Raw genomic sequence first — 21,491 nt, 5'->3', positions numbered from 1 at the left:
AAATGAGAAGACTTAGGTACTATAGATGTCTTAGCTCTAGGTCTAGATTTATACACACACACACACACACACACACACACACACACACACACACACACTCATACAGATATCTCAGATATCTTAGATGTCCTTTTGCAGGAATAAAAGAGGGATTTGCCACATCCAGGGAGGGATACACCTATCCTGGGAAAATGTTAGTAGCATTTGTACACGTCTATTTCTAAGAGTAGTTATTATAACTGGTAGAGTTATGAGGATACTCGAGGCAGCAGAGCACAGGGGTGAAGAGCATGTGCCTTGGAGACAGACAGAACTGCACTCCTGTTGCTGGAGTCTAGCTCACTCCATTTTCAGCTTGGCCATGTCTCAGCTGTGTGACCTTAGGCAAGCTACTTATGTTTCTTCATTTGCTGAATGGAGGGAACTATAATACTGATATACTGGAGAGGTTTTGAGCATTAAATGAGATAACAGATTTAAGGTAGATGAGAGTGTGTCAGGCACAAAACTAGTCCTTTATTTCTACTATTGTTGTTATTACATCATAAACTACTTAAATTATTATAAAAATGTTTTGCATCAGTATTATGCTATACTTAGTCATTGTCTATTGTTCCTGCAAATATGGAAACACTTTTTCTGGATTGCTAGTAGTATATTGATACTTTATTTTATTCCTAGTTGAACTGAAAAACTGCATTAAAAGAAAATTTTCTAGCATGAGAGAATTCCATGTATCAAAAAGATGAGCAATAACCTACTTCTATAAGAACATTGTATAAGTTGTAAAAGAGAATCTATCAATGGCAATGTCGTTTTTATGTAGTGTTTATTTTTTATGTGTATGTGGCCTATCAGCCATTTATGGTAGGAGATCTTCTGTCTTCATTTCAGCTAATGAGGTAAAGTATCGTGATATTACTACACAACATACACATTTCTACCAAAGGATAGATTTAAAAAGTGTGACGTATTTGAGAAGAAAAGCAGAATCAGGGAAGGAATTTTAAAGCTCATATAGCATCATCTTCCTTACTCCAGCCTCCACATCAGTATAAGTTATAAGAAAAATATATGGAGTTGCAATGTCTAATAATTGTACTATTGCATCAGGTTTTATTTCATTCGATTTGAAAATGCTTCTTCAAGCACAATTACTCAGGGAACATCCAAATGATATATTTCAAAAATTGCAGTATGGAATGGAAAATAAACCAGCATCCAATGAAATATAAAATTATAAATCTTGGGGTGTCAATTAATTGAAAGAAGGCCATGTGAAGATTTGAGGCTGGTAATATTAAGTGGACCAGAGAATTACTAATAAACGTAATCTCCAAGATGCTTTTTAGGATTCTAGGGTTCTGATTTTCTTTAATGTTTCTAGAGGAAAGTCAAAAATATTTCCCCAAATTTTTTTAAAAGGGTTATTAACATATACAAATCATCTGCTTTTACTAGAGCAAGAAGAACAGTGTTGAACTCTTTGTGTCTCCCGTAAATCGAAAAGGAGGAATTTCAGAATCTCTGCCATCTGAGGAAGTGCTGCGTTCACTTAATATCAATGTTTTGCATCAAAGTTTATCCCAATTTGGAATTACAGAAGTCTCCCCTGAGGTATGTTGTTGCATGGAAGATTTCATCTAAAAATTTGCACCTAACTATTTTGCATCTAAAAAGTTAGCATGACATGGTAATCCAACTTCAAGAAGCTTTGCTGTGAATGCTGTTTATTGTATATTATTTGATAATAGAAATCTCCCTAAGGGTCAGAATTCTCTGATCTTCACCTCGTATATATTCATTCCTTCTGGAAATTCATTTTTCACATCAAAGTTTCACTTCTTAACACTTTCTTCTCCAAATCTTTTGGCCTTGTAATTTATTTTGATATATCTGGTACATCGTGTGGGGGAAAGAAAAAAAAAAGGTCATTTAGATATATTTGTCAATTGGTTATTTGAAACTGAAATGTCCGAAACACACCTTCAAATTTTTCTTCTGCAACAGGTGTACTTCCCTCCTTGTCGCCTTCATTACCAAGATAGTTACCAGTCACCTTTTCCCACAACCTTGGAATTAATATGAAATTTTTTTTTTCATTGAAGAATCCAATCTTAAGAACTATGGTTATTTTCTTTACAGTGCTTTCCAAATTTGGCACTGTTTAAATTTCCCCTAACAACTCCACCATTCTCACTTTCGAATGAATTTTGTCCCTTTTTTACTTTTCCTATTCTATCCCACTCTAACGAACTTGCTAAAATAATCATCATCTTAAACATATGTAATTAAATTTATAGAATCACAGAATTAAACCTCGAGGGAACATACATGAACTTTTTATAGATACAGAAAGTAAGATCCATAGAAATTAAGTGACTTCATCAAGATGACAAAGCACATGAGGTATAAAGCAACATTTAAAATCTAAACATCTTGATCCCTAGTCTATTTCACTTTTCAGTAAAGCACATGGCCTCTCATTTGGGTATAATAAAAAGAATGAGTATAGTCCTTATCTTATGGACTTGAAATATGAATTAATTTGTAAAACATTTGTGGAAATCCTCATATAGAGTAGGCAATAAACAAATATTTGAATGTAGGGTGGATTGGCAGAATGAAAATGTGTGTCATCATTGAACTGTGACTATAACAACAACCTCCAACTGGCTTTTCTGCATTTAGTTTTATGCTCCTCCCTGCCCTCTGCCCTCTCCACCACACGCTGCACCCGCCTCCTCCCCGCCCACACACACACATATAGTATGTTTTCGTTCTTGACACCAGAGTAATCTCGCTAAAGTAAATTTGGCCATGCCCTCTTGATGTCATGATTCTTCTTTGACCTCCTAAATGCTACAGAATCAAGTGTGGATTTCTTAATATGGTATATGGTCCTTTATGAGCTGGGCTTTATAATTGTTGAACAATACTCTCTTACTTTATGCTTCAGCAATTCCAAACTTAATAGGTACCACGACACCGATGTACTGTTTCTTCCCTCCACACTTGTACATACATCAATCCATCTACACACATTTTTATGGTTCAAGATCAATCTACTATATAGCAAAGCAGCTTTCCTTTGTGCTACCACAGATGTGAGTGCTCACCGATTTCTGTTCTCGGTGAGCTTAGTACAAAAACCCCTTATCCTATGTTAGTCTTTGAGTCCATCTCTACACTGCAGGTTCCTGCAGAGACATGTCATGTTATTTTATCTGTGTCCTCAGAGGCTTCAATTGTGTCTCGTATTCAGTGGGCACACAAATAACTAAGCACTGTGCTCAGTGGTATGCAAGGTCAGAAAAATAAAGAAATAAACAAATAAAAAAATATAATTATTGCTTTCAATGGGCTTATGTTCTAATAGGGCAAATAAGATACAAGCAGATAAGGAGAATGCAAGGGTATGATAATGTTACCATAGTGTGCCACGGGAGCTTTGAGGAACAAGAGGTTGCTTCATGTTTCAGAGAGGCCAAAGGAATGGGTCAACTTAGCTTAAACACCCAGACCCCTCTCTAGCCCTGCCTGAATGTGATTCTGAAGGGGCTTCCTTATGTACATCACACTTAATCTCATTCCTATAGTCCAGGTCCTACACAGACTGACTTGTACACATCTTACTCAGGACAATTCTTTAAAATTTATAAAGACCACTGGATTAATTTATTCTGCTTCTTGTGAGTTTTCAGTGAGTTATATAAGCATTCCTCCCTATTGCTTTATTCTGAGTTTAAATGCCATTCTGAATGCTTTAGGAACATGGCAGATTAGTGAATCATCCAGATATATGAACCAAGAGAAGCTCACCATACAAAAAACAAAAACAAAAAACAAACAACTAGTTAAAATCAAGTACATATTTGGGTCCTCAAACATACCTCAGCCCATTGAAAGTGAGGAGTGTAGCCTGACTGCTTATCACAAAACTATTAGCCCACAACAGACCACAAGTCTGTACTATAATTCAATAATGAAAGGGTATTCGATGGTCAAAATGTGATATTTCTTATAAATTTGTGGGATTTGAGAAATCTAGGAAACCTAGATTCTAGGAAATATTGTATTACAGGAGACTAGGCAGTATTTTAATTGGCTATAAGAAGCATTTCATCAAGGATGGATGAATTGATAGAGCCTTTTGTTCAAGCACTTCTAGAAGGGGCCCAGAATTACCCTCTGACCTGAAGCTCTAAGTGCAGAAATAGGAGAAGGCTAAGGAATGCTTATATAACTCACTGAAAACTCACAAGAAGCAGAATAAATTAATCCAGTGGTCTTTATAAATTTTAAAGAATTGTCCTGAGTAAGATGTGTGCAAGTCAGCAGTGTGCAAGTGCCCTTGTGGGAAGCTTCAGACATGTACAGTCCAAAGGAGCACTGCAAAAGCATTTGTTAGTAGTTGTATTAACTAACTGAGATGGTATTCTGTGAGTTTTCCCACCTCTTTATTCATCTTTGTAGTTAATATGTGATGGCAGTACATGCCTCAACACACTTTCACATTTTTATCCCAAAATTATGGCTCTGCTATGGTAGCATGTTTATTAACAGAAAAAAAATGAATATTGGTGTTTTGGTTTTTCATCCTTTACATGATTAAAGAACACAGTGAATGATGTCTCAAAGCACCTATTCCTTTTGTTTTTAAATTAAGTTTATTGGGGTAACATTGGTTAATACAATTATATAATTTTCAGGTGTACGTTATCATTTGACATCTGTATATTCTATTGTGTGTTTATAACCCAAAGTCCAGTTTCCTTTAGCTACCATATATTTGATTTCCTTTACCCATTTCACCCTCCCCTATCCCCCTATATTTGATCCCCTTTACCCCGTCTAACTTCCTCCTTCCTCCCCCACCCCACTAGTAACCACTAGTCTATAGTACATGTTAATGAGTCTCTGTTTGTCCTGCTCATTTGTAGCTTTTAGGTTTATATACCACATATAAGTGATATCATGTGATTTTTCAACTTTTTCTGTCTAGCTTATTTCACTTAGCATGATTATCTCGAGGTCCATCCATGTTGTTGCAAATGGCAGTATTTCATCTCTTCTTATGGTTGAGTAAGATTCCATTGTATATATGTACCACAGCTTCTTTAGCCAATCATCTATCGTAGGACACTTTGGTTGCTTCCATGTCTTTGCCACTGTGAATTATGCTGCTATAAACCCATATCTTTGCGGCTATGGGTTTTCCAGTCTTTGGGGTAAATACCAAGTAGAGGGATTGCTGGGTCATATGGTAGGTCAATTCTCAGTTTTTTGAGGAACTTCCATACTGTTTTCCATAGCGGCTGTACCAACTTGCAGTCCCACCAGCAGTGTATGAGGGCTCCTTTATCTCGGCATCCTCTCCAACATTTGTTATTACTTGTTCTGTTTATTATAGCGATTCTAACAGGTGTGAGATGGTATCTCATTGTAGTTTTGATTTGCATTTCCCTAATAGCTAGCAATGTTGAGCATCTTTTCATATATTTGTTGACAAAGCACCTATTCCTAAACTTATATTAATGCTGTCAGGAAAGGGTGTGTTTTTTTATTGTTATCATTTCTTTATTTGCTTGATTTTTTTTTTAATCAAAAATGGCTCTTGGGAAACAAAGAAAAATACCAAATAGAGAATTACTTTTGTTTATTATCTGTTTTCATTTTAAATCTAAGTCTCTTGGGAGAAAAAGACATTTTTAAAATAATTTTTTTATCCAGTACTTAGAACATTGTAGGCACTTAAATATTATTTTATTATGAGATGTTCGTAAAGATAAAACTAGACTTCTTCTTGACAAATAAATCAAATCACAGGGAAATAAAATTAAGTCATTATTTTAGTTTTTATTTTTAAGTGTTTTTATAAAATTAAATATCTATTGAAATAATAAGTTCTGCATTCATATTTAAAAATGATTTAGGGTTTTGTTTTGTTTTGTTGCTTAATTGCAAATTACTCCAGTTTCACGGCTCTTATTATATTTCAAAAGAAGAAGTTACCTTCTTTAAAAATAAGCCAATATGATACTTGCATGGAATATTTACAAAGCAAAAAACCATATCGAATAAATATAAGCCATAATCCAGGCATTTGGTGATTGTTCCTTCAAACTAGGAACATTAGCCAGCAGTCTAAAGAATCATCACGCTAGCCATACAATGCCGAGCAGGAATACAGTGTTAACATGTGTCAGATCATTCAGGCCTAATGATTCGCCTCGTTCGTAATACAGTGGAGGTTTGGCATTCATCTAACAAAACCATATCGTTGTGGGCTACATCCCAATTATCTTCCTGAGTCAATCAATTGACCAGATAATTTATATTTCCACTTCATTCTTTTGCCTAAAGAGATATATCTTCTAAAACCTCTGTATCAGCTCTCCTAGGACTTGGGAATCTCTTCCACCATCTGGAATCAAAATTTTTTTTTTTTAAAAAACAAACTGTAGTGCATCAAATTATTAAACAGGATATAGAGAAGCCATTGTTATTTTTAATTTTTTAAATTTATTTATTTAAATTAGTTGCAAGTATACAGTACATTGGTTAGACATCTATATAGTTCATAAAACGATCCCCCCAATTGCTCCCTCCCTACCCTGGCCCTCCACCTAGCCATCATATTAATGCTAACTGCATTCCCTCTGCTGTGAGAAGCCGTTGTTACTGAAAGAGTGATACAGGAAACTGCCTAAATTTTAAATCATAAAACCAAACAAAACCCAACAACTTCTTTCACTGCAACGAAGTTAAAGTGCAAAGCTATGCAGCTAGGAAATAAACTGTAAAGATGATACAGTGGCTTTGGCTTGACCCAGCCACAGAGCTGCAGACTATTGAACCCTCCAACCCCTGACAAAATATAAAAGGCATCACTTTAATCTTATGCAAACGTTAGAGCAGAGAGTCCTGTGAATTACAATCTTTTGATTTGTGGGATCTTAACTACAGACTTTTCCATTTATTACCTTGCCCTTATCAAGTTTTTTAGATCTCTGTACAAATATAGTAGTGCTCAGCAAGAATAGCGTGACTCAGAAGGAAATCTATTTACCAAGAAAGTGCAGTGACTAAGTTCTGGGAGTGCAAAACATGTGTCTTTCTAACTGGGAGTGGGGGAAGTAGGGGTGGGTGGGAGGTTAATTCTTCCCTCATCATTGCTTTAGTTAAGAGACAAACAAAACAGATTCATCTTAAGCAGAAAGGAACATGTTGATAATCAGGAGGTATGGAACTATAGCAGGCAAAAAAGAAATGAACCTGATCAGGTTAGGAACACAAAATCTCTTTCCACCCACCTAACAAACCACCCTTTTCATCTAAATTTTACACTAACTAAAGCTGAGATCTTCATACTTAAATTTGACAAGTTTATGCTTCCTACTTGAAGGCTTAACTAGTTTGCTTTTGTAGCAAGCAATAATGCTATTTAATTGCCTGCAAAAAAACTCATTTCCATACTTACACTTGATTTCTTCAAGAGTTTTCTTTTTTATTAGTTTCCAGTTATGTTTATGGACACATTGGGATAATATAGATCTGAATGAGGTCAAAGAGTAAAAGACAAGTTTTCACTTGAACCCAAGATTTTCTTTCCAGAAGGATACTTGGTTTCTAATTATTCCATCAAACATTTTCAGATTCTCCATCTGCTTCCATCTACGTATTTTTAAATATATCTCGAAAGCTTTTTTTATATCTATGAATTTGTCTATGTTTTAGAAAGTAGGCAAGATATTATAGGGAACACATTCATGTTTAACAAACAAAGGAAATGGAAACTCAACAACTTAAAGCAATAGGCTCCCTCAAATTGTTTCTAATTACAATAGAACTCATTTAACAGACCCCTTCTGTTCTGTCTTACTCAGCTCCACACCAGGACCCACTCGAGTTCTAAGATAAAAGATTCATAAAATGTTTCTCAAGGCAAATGTTTGTTTTGTCTAATTTACAAATGATGAATACATTCTATTTTTTTAAATGCCTGAAAAATAATTAGTAATGATTTCCAAGTTTAGACACGAGGACATGTTTTGTTCAAGGCTTTCTTTCTCTCTCTCTCTCTTTTTTTTTTTTTGAGATAATAATTATTTATTTCTTGTGATTCTGTGAGTTGACTAGGATCAGCTAGATTGTTCTTCTATTCTACAAGTACAGGCTGAAGTCACTCCAGTGGTTACATTAAGCTGAGAACTCATTTGCCACCGAAATGTCCAAGATGACCTCTCATCTTCCAACGGCTCTCTCCATGTGACTTTTCATTATTCACTATCTTGTTGCTCAAGGCTTTCTTAATTATCAGAGACAATGTCCAAGGACAGAAAAATTCTCTCATTAAAAAAGGGAAAAGGCAGCCTTCACCAAAGTGGAATTTAGAAACATATGACTTGATTTAGCCTTTATGTGATTTTCCTAATTGTGGATCATTTAGTTTCGAGTTGAAGTTTCTTTAACTATGAACCTATAAATTTCGCTGAATAATAAAACCAATTGCATTCTAAGATTTGATTTACTAGCTATGTTGTTTTTAAACAAATAGGCAAAATAAAACTAAGACACTCATTCACATTTTATTCATGCTTCTTCTCCACCCTTCCACCCTCCCTCCCAAAGTAGTAAGCAAAAAAATAATAAGTACAAATAAAATTAAACTATTTATTTCACCTTTTATTAGTAAATAATTCTGGACCTTTTGGTGTTCCCTCTTGCTTAAATAAAATATAATATCCTAACAATTTATCAAGGTGGTACTTGAATCAGATTTTGACAAAGAGGACTATATATTTAAAAAAAAAAAAAGATTTGATAAAAGAGAAGAAAAGAGAAGGAAATGATCCCGACATTGTTGCTCCGTTTATTAATGCATCATGAAATTTTGTTTGCACCTGTTTCACTTCTGTTTAAAAGTTAAGAGCAGTATTACAGCACGAAAAGCAGGGTGTTGTGGTGGGAGGGGACTTCAAATGGAGTAAGGAAAGCTTCGAAAACAATTTCCTTGACACAGAAAAAAAACAGAACTCTCTTACCTAGGGACCAGGTAATTTCCAAGAGAGACTGTGAGGGACATTTACAAAGCCTCGGACTCTATATGCCATATTGAATGCTTTTGATCCTGTATAGGAGAAAAAACAATCTTTTTATGTGTAAGGGCAGCAGCCCCTTGTCTTAGATCAGTGTGAGAAGCAGCTCTCACAGCGAGGAATGTAGGTGTGTTCTACTACACTGAATGGAATAAAGCTAAAAATATGTTTAGTGTCTGATAAGAACGCCAGTCTCTTCAAGCTCTCATTTAACATCGGACTTTCTGTTTTGCTTTTAAAGAAAAATGTTTTACAAGGGCAGCATGAAGCGGACAAAATCTGGAGCAAAGAAGGATTTTATGCTGTTGTCATATTTCTCAGCATCTTTATTATTATAGTAACGTGTTTGATGGTAAGTTTGCTTCTTTATATATTTTACCCTTTGCTGAGTCCACTGCTTAAAATTATTGGGTACATTGCCATTCAAATAAATGTTGAAAAGGCTGGGGACAGAAGCAAGATTACGATCCTTTCAAAATGTGAAATTTCCTATCTGACAGCAGTGATAGCTAAAGGAAAACCTAAGGAATTATGGATTCTGACCTGCAGAATAAAGCTGTAATTGTACTGAGGCTTTGAGTAACTTGATCGACTCTGAGAATGACGCTTTAGAAAGTGATTCAATGAGGTCACTGAAACCCTCAAAGTCATTAAAGTCTCATGGGCACACTTTAGGCTTACTTTATTTCTTCAGCTATATTGTTTTTATGGAATGCAGGACAAATTTTGAAAAGAAATATGTCTTAGGGGCAAGATTTCTCCTTAAAGAGTAGTTGATTTACTTTTTTCCAAGAGCCTGAAAGCATTTTATGAAATTCGAAACACGAAAAGGAAATGATTATAGGCTCAAAAGCTATACAATTCACTATCAACTAATTTTTTTAGGTGAATGAATATTATAAAAATATAAAAGTTAACTGCAAATGACTATGTAAGTTATAGATTATAAATGTACAGCCTTTAAAAGGATATTGCCAATTTTTAAAAAGTAAAACCCAAAATAAACCTAAACCCACTAAACTAGGCAGTACTATTTGGTGTTGAATGAGTTAACAGTTACCTTTCAAGTAGAATAAGATTGTCCTGTCCTTCTGAACATTCTGTGATGTATATTAAAATATTTGAAATTCATAAATGGGTTATAATATTTTTCCTGTGTGCTATGTTCTTGTGTGTTAATTTTGCTCATTTTAAAAACAGTCCTTCCTTAGTTTTCAAATGCCCCTCAAAACACATTATGCTACTTACATGTCGCAATCAACAGCCTTGCTAAGCATCTTATTGGATTTTGTTCATTTATGCTCCCCCTGCTGGGAAGGGGTTTATGTTAGAAAGATTAGGGCTCAGTTTGGAAAGACAGAGGCTGAGTACGTCTATATTTGAAGGATATAAAACAATTAAGGCCTTGAATAGGGTGATAATGAGCATATTTCCTTGAGTCTAAATATAGGAAGTAGTAAGAACACTCTAAAGCTTCCATCATAATGAATTCAGAGGCATCTCCTACGGGCCCGGCATTCAAAAAGATTTCTAAAAGTTGCGACACCATAAACAAAAGAATACTTTAAAAATTGAGTAAAAAAATTATTTTTATATATTAAATGGTGAGGTTAAGGAAAAAAATTAATGAGAGAAAGTTGAAGGTTATGGAAATTGTGGCAGAGACCTCTGGGCATTTTTTAGTGTTTTGGAGGGTGTGGTTCCTTATTACAGTTAATTGAGTTTTAAAATATCTGGTTCTTCATGTCCTTCACACAGCAAATCTCGAGTGCTATGTTCTTGTCAGTCACATTTAGGGTGTTTTTATGCTTTACAGGTGAAAAAGAATGGGAGGATCAGAAGGTAGAAAGGGGTAAAGAGTGATAAAAATGGAAATTGTTCCAGGGTGAATGGATACGATGCAGAAGAGCAAAGGTGAGGATAAAAGGCGAGAGGGAGGCAGAGCAGAGCTTGCTACTAACATGTAAGAGATGCTCCAGATTTTGCATTTCTAACTCAGGGAGCACCCACGTATCCAGTATGACTGGATAAATTCCTGCGTGAGATATGGGTCTCAGGTGGCAAAAGGACCTGTAGTAGCCATACATTCAACCACTTGCAGCCAGGGAATAACTTTTCTTTCCCTGAAATCTTCAAAACACCAATGTAAAAGTTAGAAACCTGGGGAAATTTGCTTCAGAGTTACTAGAACAAATCGAGAAAGGAATATTTCAAAAGTATAGGTGGTTGCTCTCCACTGGGCTGGTAGGTAAATTCACCCATTCATTCAATCCACAAATTCCTGCAGAAGATCCACTATGGGTCTGTTGTTGGTGCTTTGGGCCAAGAGGAGAACAAGACAGATAAGATCTCTGTTCCCATGAGGCCTACACTCCAGAAGGGGACATGGATAATAATTAAGTTACTATTTTAAAAACTCAAATGGTGAACATATTGTACAATTCCAAGTGTATGACATTCCAGAAAAGACAAGCTTGTAGAGACAATAAAAAAGATGAGTGGTTTGCCAGAGGTTGGATGGGGCGAGATGAATAAGTGAAGTAGGCTTTCAGGTCAGTAAAGCTATTCTGTATGAGACTATATTGGTGAATCTATGACATGATGGACTGTCAAAACCCACAGAATGTACAAGCCGAAGAGTGACCTTAATCTAGACTACAGACTTTAGCTAATTCTATCAATATTGGCTCAACAATTATAACAAATGTACCACCCTAATGCAAGATGTTAATAATAGGGGAAATTGTCTAGGAAGGCAGAGGAGAAAGCTAATAGAGAACTCTATACTCTCTGCACAATTTTTCTGTAAATCTAAAACAGCCCTTAAAAATGTAAGTTTATTATTTTTATTCAAAAAATTAAATAGCATCCAGTGCCATGAAGAGATATCATAATAGTGAGTAGAGCACAGCAATCTGAGACATCTGAGACATGCAAATGTGGGGAAAGGGCCTCCCAGGCAGTGGATACATGGGAACAGCTGAGGCGGGGATAAGCTGAGCCTCTTTGGATTCAAGAAGAGTGGAAGCTGAGTACTTTAAGCAGAGCTTTGATGTGTATTTAAAAGATTACATTCCTTGCCGGTTCAAAGTTGGAGGCGGAGCATGAGATGAAGTGTGGGAGCAAGAGGACTCTTCCAGAGGCTATGTTAGCCTGGTGAGAAAGATGATGGTGGCCCAGAGTAAGGCGGTGGTAGGGGTAGAGGTGGAAAGAAGCGAAGGATTGGGATTCATTTGCAGGTGGAACTGACAGTACTTGCATATTCTCTGGGAAAAGGAAAGAAAAATGTTAAGGACGACTCCTGGGTTATTTGACCGACTACCTGAGTGGTGACGCTCCCATTTCCCGGGTGAGGCTCACATTGGAGGTGGGAAATATTGAGAGAAGCAATACTTGTGGTTTGTATGCCAATAGTTCTTGAATAAATGAAAGAAAGTAGTAGAATGATATATTTCAAACATTGTCTTAGATTTTAATATGAAAGTGTCACTTAAAAAACTAACAAGGGAACAAACCATCAGAACATAGAAAGCAGATAATATTGATAGAAAATAAATACTACCTTATAGGCAGGATTGAGATGAAGTTAAATTTATTTTATGCAACTTAATCACTGACAAGTCAACAGTTTATGTTTTGGAGCATTTAAGAGTCTCTAAAATAAGCTTATCTTTGTAAATGGTTCACTGTTTTTGATCATGATCTTGATTTAAAATTGTTTTCTACTTAGATCTCTCAGTAATAGTTATACTATCACTTTTGAGATTCTTAAACATATATATTGCAATTCTCTTTCTTATAATTTTGTTAATTTCATGGCAAAAAAGAGATATAACTCAGAATTTTTCCTCCGGCATTAATTACATTTATGAAAGATCAAATACCATTATTTGCATCTAGCCTTCCTACATACTATAGAAATGAAAAGCATGTGGTTTTATTATTAAATTATATAGGTAAATTGCTATAATGAAGGATTATGTGTACTGTATAACAATAACATAAGGCTTGGCAAAATTTTCGAATGCGGCATATTGTTTATTTTCCTTAAAATAAAAAAATATCTATATGTTGCCATGCACAAAATTAGACATGCATGACATTTTCAAATGTGTGACTTATTTAGCACCTCTCAAATGTGAATGTACAGTGGGTGGAGCGACAAATAGACAAATACAATTTTCCAAGAAAAAAATGTGTGGGCAACTTCCAATCCATTCAGTCTCTTTTAGCTGGAGGAAATATATTACTAAGAAGAATTAGTTCTTAAACTTGAATATATAATAGAAAGAACTCTGTTTGTCAGCTAATATATACCTTCGAATGTACTTAGAGGTTAAGTCATAAGTGCAAAGGTATTTATGAAATGTGGGTAGAGATATCTACAAGCCACACTGCTTCCAGAAAGCAATTTTAGAAAACACATAAAAACAGCTGTTTGGGTCAGCAAAAATTTTGGCATGTTAGACCCATAGAAGAGTCATCTCTATGTCATACAAAGAGTTTCTCTAGTCATAGTCTTGTTAACTGAGGCAGGAAGTCCTAGATCAGACCACCTGCTACATCCTGAGCATTAAACAGTAAATGCATGTCACAGGTAGACATAAATAGTCACACTTTTCTAATTTGTTATGTATAATCCTAAGGGATGGAGGGAAATGAGATTAGATTCCTAGTTGGAATGATTTGGCTACAGAATCGTTTTCCAAAGTAGGTATATGTCTAAAACTAATTTTCAATTTTTTTCTGTATGAGTAAGCTAAAAATACAACCTTCTTACTAAGAAGAAAAAATAATAACAATACTAATTAGTTTCTTCTATTCATTACATACTTACTAGTACTAAACTGGTACTAAATATACTGCATGGTACTAAACAATGTATTTTTTTAACCACTTTATTGAAGTATGACTGACATACATAAAGCTGTCTGTATTTAATGTATACAATTTTATGAGTTTGGAGATAAGTATACCTCATGAAAACATCACCACAATCTATGCCAATCTATCCATCACCTCCAAAGTCTCCTCTCACCCTCTTTATTTATTATTATTTTGTGATGCAATAAGAATACTTAATGTAAGATCTACTCTTTTAGCAAGTTCTTATGTATGTAGTACAGTATTATGAATTATAGTTTCTATCCATAAACACTATGTATATTAGTTTCCTAATTTTACTCATGGGAAAACCAAGGTTCAGAGAAGATAAGTGACTCAACAAATAGACAATGTGTGGATATGTGTATGGGTGTGTCTGAGGAGAGGAGTTGGAATTCAAATTCAGGTCTATCTGGATTAAAAGTCTGGACTCTTTACCAGGATTCCGCACATAATAGATTCAAAGTGCACTTTCTTTTAGTTCTAACACTCTATCTTGTGGACATCTATTTCTGGCTATGAAGAGGTCCAGAACAGGATGAGAATTCCTGTATTAATCAGAGCCATTAGGCCCAAGCAGAACTGATAAATGTATACCATACATACTGTGGACACAGCTCTATTTTTGTACTAGTATCTTGTACTAGATAGAATTTTTACATGTCTATCTCTTCCAGAAGCCTGCGAGTTTCCAGAGGACAAGTTTAAGTGCCATCTTTGCATCCACAATGTCTTGTTTCTGCAATATAGTAGGGATTGATATATGTTTATTCAATTAAAAGAAATAAATGAATGAGCTCTTAAGAACTAACTATACAATACTATAAAGAATACATGCTAGGGACTGTTGGTGGCATCAAAAAAAATTTGAACATATATTAATTCAAACAGAAGTTTATATTGCCTAACTATGAGATTTTTAAAAAGAAAATTACAAGCTGTAAAAGAGTTTTATAGAATTTTTTTAACTTCCTCTCATTTGTATGTTCTTCTGGTTCTCTTCCTGTGATTATTTTTTCCTCTTGCTATAGTTTAACTTTTATAGCTCCTCTCATTCAATATTCCTTTCTCTTTTCCTTTTTCAAATAATCAAAAGATTTTATTGCATCCCAAGATTTAAACAACAAGCTCTAAAAGTAAAGTGAAAAATACTGACTTGTCATTGCTATGGTAAGCTTTTAAATTGAGCTTTGAAACAAAGTGCATTCACACAGAGAAATATGCATATGCTATATTCTAGACCTCAAGCTGTGCAGAGGAAAATCTCTGCTCCGCTTTTCCAGAGGCTTTGGGAAAGAGGTTGCGGGGAAAGATGTGGGATTTAGAAGAAACAGTAGAGGTAAATGATTACAAGCCTAAGTCAAGACACCTGGAATCTAGACTTCATTTCTAACCTACCGTAAATTATTCAAATGTGAAGTGAGGAGATCATACCAGGTGATTTTTAAGATCCCTTATCCCAGATTTCTGAACAGCAGTACTGTTGACATTTTGGACTGGCTGATTTGTGTGGTGGGCTGGGGGTTCTGTCCTATGCATTGCAGGTTATTGAACAGCATCCCTACCACATGCCTGCTAGATACCAGGAGCACCCCACACGCACCCCAATATGACAACCGAAACACATCTCTAGACATTGCCAAGTGTCCCCAGAAGGGCAAAATTCCTGCTGGTTGAGAACCACTACTTTATAGCTTAATTCCATGACAAATGTCCTATTGCCAAGTAGCAGACTTCTTAAATTTTTTCCACTTTTTTTTTTCAGACAGCCCAATCTCTCTCTTGAGCATTGTTATGCAGTTTCTTATAAGCATTATACACTCTCCAAGCTCTGCTTTTCCCTAAAGATGTAGCAATCAGTTTGTACACATACTACATAGAGGCAGATTTAAAAACTGACCTCTAACCAGAGATAAAGTAAACAGATGACTGTAAAATACGTGACAGTTTCCTCGTCAAGAACATAAGCTCATGACTGGTAAAGAAGGACTTTGGAATAGTTTGTTTTACACTAATAGAATCATAAAAGTGATCTCTCAAAAATTACTGAGAAGGCCAATATTTTTGGCTTCCTTATTTTCATTTTTGAACTGTGCTTCTCTAAAACCCAAATGTAAACAAGCAAGCAAAAGTTCTGATATACATATTATATTCAGATATGAAGAACTTAGAATATACAATATATGCATTATGTTCTATTTATGTTTTTTTTATAAAGATACAATATATTTGTTTCTGTTCTCCTTCAGGAAAATAACTTGCTTGTGATTTAAAAAAAATAAAAACTATCTCATCTTAAATTCTATTGCCTCATCTTTTAGTACCTATGTGTTTAGCGTAACACATATGTGTCATCTGATTGGTATTGTTCTAGTGAGCAGTTTGGTTTTGCAGAGTGGTGTGATGGCAAAGTGTCTTTTAAGTGTTATAGAAACTGAAGAGAAGCAGTAAGTTAAAACTTCCCATCCTTAGGCATTATGCACAGTGTAAGGGGATTCATCTTCTGTATTTTTTATCCTATATCTTGAGAAAGTACCTGTAAACAGTAAGACTTGTCACTTAGCATTAGACATCTTTTTCCTTAGTAATATTTGTAGTACTATTAACAGGAATATTTGTCATTGGAATATTTAGAACCCATTGTTTTCAAAATTTTAAGATTTAGCTTTACCTTACCAGGGTCAACGAATGCCACCCATATAAAAGTGTACAGCTTATGTGGAAGTAAATTGACATAAAAGACAATAAGGATTCTCTTTAATTTCTTGGAGTTCAAATTATAACATGCATTTCTAGGTATACTTCAAATGTGCATAGTCCTTTTCCTTAAGAAGGCCTTTCCATCCATGAAAGATATATGCTTAGGTTCGGTGGTTTTCACTCAGTGGTGAGAATCACATCTGCTGCAGATGTCAACCTTCGAGAATGATAGTGTGGTGAAAAGCAGCACCAGAAGTAATGTAAAAGAGTGGATAGTGCATAGGCCTGCAAGACAGAGCTATGTTAGGGCTTGGCTCTGCCACAACTAAATTTTGGCTTTAGGCAAGCCACATGAGTTGGCTGGACTATAGTTTCTCTAATGTGTAATTAGGTCAGAAGGACCTCTAGTAACCATTCTAATTCCCATCCCCTCTGTAGCCCTAGTTAAAAAGTCACTTAACGTATATTCGCCCTTATTTTTTTTTTACCTCTCTGCCCTTCCCCTACTTCCTTTCTTACTACTACATGCTGAGATGTTGGACCTGAGACATAGTTAAATTTATTTTTCACTCTGTGTTTAAATAATTCTAAAGCTCCCTTTTCTATCAGTTTCTAGTTCTTTAGTTCTTACTTTTGAGTCATCTTTTTCATGACAGTAAATTTTTTTCAGGAAAGGTACACAGATAGTATATTTTCTGAGACCTCGCATATTCGAGAAGTTCTTTCTATTACCTTCTTTCACATGAACATCAATTTATCTAGGTATGGAATTCATGCATCCTTTGTAACATATTTTTTTTTCAAAGCCATATAATGGCTCCATTTTCTTTTCACATTTACTCTTCTTTCAATTTACATGCATAAATATATATTTAAACTAGGAATTTTTTCATTCCATATTCTTAAATTCCATAAGAATAAGTTATAATCTATTTTATTTGTAGCAGAATACTCTGTACATTTTATAATAAATGGCATAGTGGGCTCTGAAAATTGTTTTGAATGACTTCCTTCTCTTTCATTCACTCTGGTTTATCATTTACAATGACTCTTCTCTGACTTCCATATTCTATCTTTTCTCTTGTTTTTTATCTTCATTTCTTTATTTTTTCCTCTACATTCCAGGCAGTCTCTCAATTTTGCCATATATGCCATTGATTATATTTTCCACATTGTCAGTTCCATTCTTTATCAGTTGCAGATTTACATCCTGCTACTGAATTTTCAGCTCTTTGAATTCTTTCTTTTTAATCTCAGTCTGATACCTTTTTATTTTAGATTGCTGTGTTTTTATGTCATTCTGATTTTTAAAATAATCTTATATTGTTAAATAGACTTTTTTTTAAATCAACGTATTTTGAGAATACTGGACAAATATTTTCTGAAATTTTCCTGAAATAAATTATTAAAGGTATTTATTTCCTCCACAATTTCAGGTGAATTCTTTTCTAAATTTCTTTTCTGTTTGTTCATCTTCTAATCAGAAAAAAATATGTTTAGACTTTGTATCTTTCCCATATATTTAAAATATAGAGATTGCTAGAATTTAAAGGAAATTTGGAAGAAGAGGAAAGAAAGAATTAGCCCCCTGACCAGTTAGAGTAAATGTAATTGAAAAGTGCCAGAAAAGACCTCTCTCCTAAAATTACACCCATTTAGCTAATGGATTCCAGAAATGAAATTAAACAGGAGAGTTCATTTGGCCTAAGGCTTTATAAGATGCAGATTTTATCAATGCTGTAATTGCAGATAATGGGTTAAGTCAGCTCTTCATCTGCTAAATAAGTCATTTCCTTGAACAGACTCAAAGAAGCATAAGGACATCTAATTTCTGCGGGAATTGGAGTAGAGTAGTGAACATCAACAGAAGAGAAAAAATATCAAATCATTATTTTGTATACCTTAAACTTATACAATGTTATATGTCAATTATATCTCAATAAAACGAAAAATATAATACATTTTTTAAAATAAAAATAATAAATAAATAAATTTTTAAAAGAAAAAAGGAAAAAAGGCCTATTAAAATGGAAGTGTGAGAACAGGAGAGACAGACTTTGCTTACCTCACAATAGGGTCCTTTGGAATAGACACAATAAAGTCAGTCTAATTCTTAAAAGCGAATATTCTATCAATTCTGAATTATTAGTCATTCAAGAAAGAGCTCTGAGAATGGAAGACAGTGATGCTTTTGCTTTTTTCTACATGCATTAAAATTAAAAGGGGAAAAGGGTAAGAAAAAATATTCTGGTCATCCAAATTATTTTTTGATTCATGCCCTAAATTTAATTATTTCAAGGATTTACTAGATACTCAAGTTAATATACGATGAATGCAGATATTTACCAACACAAGAAATTATGGTTTATAGCATAACTATTCTTTCATTAATATTTTGCAAGACTTTATTCTATGTTGTATTGGATGCAGATCTTTGTTTCTATAAACATCATAAGCTCATATTTCATGGTTATTCCTTCTATAAGCCTTCCATTTCAGTCATTTTAAGTAAAAACTTACATGTCAATCTGACATCTAGCATTTTTATAAAATTAGCCAAATTTTCTTTTAATAATATTTGAGGAATAAATCCATGCACATATGTGTAATATGTTTGTGCACTATAACTAAAAATACCAAGTATATCCTTTTGAGAAAAATCTCGATACTACAAAACTGAGACATCATCCTAGAAGTCTTTCTTACTTGTATTATCGTTAAACCTTTATTCTGGTTTGTCTTCTAGGTTTGGGGGTGGAGGAGACCACACTTTATTGTTGAGTGTGAAAAAAAATGTGACAGGAGCCCTTTGTATCTCCTCCTATAGATTCTTTACAGATTAAAAGAAAAATTTCAGCTTTCTTTGAGACAAGATAAAGAGAAAAATCAGGAGATCCACCTTTCACCGCTCACGTTACAGCCAGCACAGTCTGAGGCAAAGACAATCAACAGCATGGTCCAGCCTGAGCAGGCCCCGAAGGTACTAAGTGTGGTCGTGGACCCTCAAGGCCGATACACTCCTGAGATCAAAGCTACCACCTCTGTCTGCCCTTCTCCTTTCAAAATGAAGCCTATAGGACTTCAAGAGAGGTACGAGCTTTTTCTGTATCCCCCTACCCATTACTTTCTTTCTTTCTTTCTTTTTTTAGAGTATCACCAACTGAAAAGGCTAGAACTAGAGATGTTTGGCATATTCATCACCAAATGGACCAGAAGGAAATAGTCTTTCTTGTCCCCCAGAAGAATCTAGCTGTGTTATAAAAAGAATCTTTTAGTTGCATCTGATTCTGTTCAACTGATGTAGATAGAAGTTGAGGTCATCTTCAATTATGGGACAGCTTCTATAATTATTTATTATTTGTTTAGAGCCACTGACCTATCCTGTTTAATTGTCATCCAAATTCGGGTAGGTAGAAGGGCGGAAAATGAACCTGGGGTATTTCCTGTGGAAGTCAACATTGTTTGGAGTAAGGTAGAAAGAGAGTATGCCACAAATTAATTTTTATAAAGTTTTCCTTCTGCAAAACAAATATCTCGAGTAAGTATCATGTCATTATTTTTGTTGCTTTCCTTGCCTTTGTGATGTACTTATACTAGTACATTCCCATTTAAAGCAAAAATGATGTGTGAAATCTATCACCTGCAAAATACATAAATGAGAAGTTAATTCTTTGCTTCCTCAAAATATTAAGTAAAGCTTTCCTATGGTATTTTTTAAAATAAAAAGATCCATATTTATACTTAAAATATGATTTGTATTACATTGAATACTGCACATCAGAGTAGTAGGGAAATAAAAAAGTTTTCAAGATGTACTCCCAAGTTGATACTCTTCTTAGTTTCCTATATTTTAATTTTCTATCACGCTCTTTTTTATTGCCTTAGGTTTTTAAATCACAGATATAAGTTTGCTTTTATTTTCCATCACACACACACACTACATCCCTTCAGAAAATATAGTCTGTGGCTTTAAGAACAACAGACGACCAAGAAGTCATTCAAATTTCTTTGGAAGTATTGTCAAAGAACAATGAATGAAGTAAAAAGAGAGGGATTTGTTGCAGTAATCTCCAAAGTCTTTTAAAGAGAGAACACTTTGACTTCATAACAGAGAGAAATAGAAAGCAATCAAGTCATTCTACTTCCTCCTCCAAAATATTTGTTGGTTTCCTGATGGATCTACCAGAGCTTCCATGTATCATTCCCTTACTTGGATGCCACTAAATTGCTGTCTGGGCTACACCATGGAAAGGTAAATAAGACTGAACTTTTTCCTGAGGCTCCAGGAGTTAGGAGAACTGGATTCCAGACCCAGCTTTGCCATTTCTGGATTGAGCGGCTTCATGAGTCATTCCCCTATCTGGGCCTCATTTCCTTCTTTTGTAATGTGAAGGGGTTAAACTTGACTTCTTCACTTCTCTCCAGTTCTTTTACTCTTGTTACCCAAATTAGTTTTATGTATTCATGTTTGCTTCAAAGAGAAACCTTAAAACAGGCATCTGAGCATTGGTGGTATAGCAAGGGCAAGGTGGCAAAAAAGATTAGCTCAGATGCAGGTAGTAAGGAGTCATTTTCTATAGAAGACTTAAAGATGATAATAAAACTGCCTAAAAGTCAGACTAATTTTTATTATCATGCTGGACATGTTTGAATTCCAAGGAGCATAGATTAAATACCCATTCATTCATTTAAATGAAGCGAATATTTGAGAAAGGAGAGTACGGGGATGGTATCTTGCTCATCTTTGTGGTCCATATGAGTGACCTTAGCAGAGGAAGTGTGTAATCACTGTTAAATGCATTGCCT

The 21,491-nt window shown here is 34.7% G+C and overlaps 1 protein-coding gene across 1 annotated transcript in view; it reads left to right on the top strand.

The window, feature by feature from the left end:
* PTPRR (protein tyrosine phosphatase receptor type R) overlaps positions 1 to 21,491 on the top strand; it is a 222,931-nt gene that overhangs the window by 118,448 nt on the left and 82,992 nt on the right. Inside the window, exons 4-6 of the mRNA XM_039866018.1 lie at positions 1,462 to 1,617; positions 9,343 to 9,453; positions 19,513 to 19,775. Coding sequence (XP_039721952.1) covers positions 1,462 to 1,617; positions 9,343 to 9,453; positions 19,513 to 19,775 — 530 coding nt within the window. The remainder of the gene's footprint in view (positions 1 to 1,461; positions 1,618 to 9,342; positions 9,454 to 19,512; positions 19,776 to 21,491) is intronic.

This window comes from Pteropus medius, unplaced genomic scaffold, assembly GCF_902729225.1.
Source record: "Pteropus medius unplaced genomic scaffold, Ma_sr-lr_union100, whole genome shotgun sequence".
Classification (NCBI taxonomy): domain Eukaryota; kingdom Metazoa; phylum Chordata; class Mammalia; order Chiroptera; family Pteropodidae; genus Pteropus; species Pteropus medius.
The sequence above is the reverse complement of the archived record's forward strand: the minus strand, read 5'-3'. Positions and strand labels throughout refer to the sequence as shown.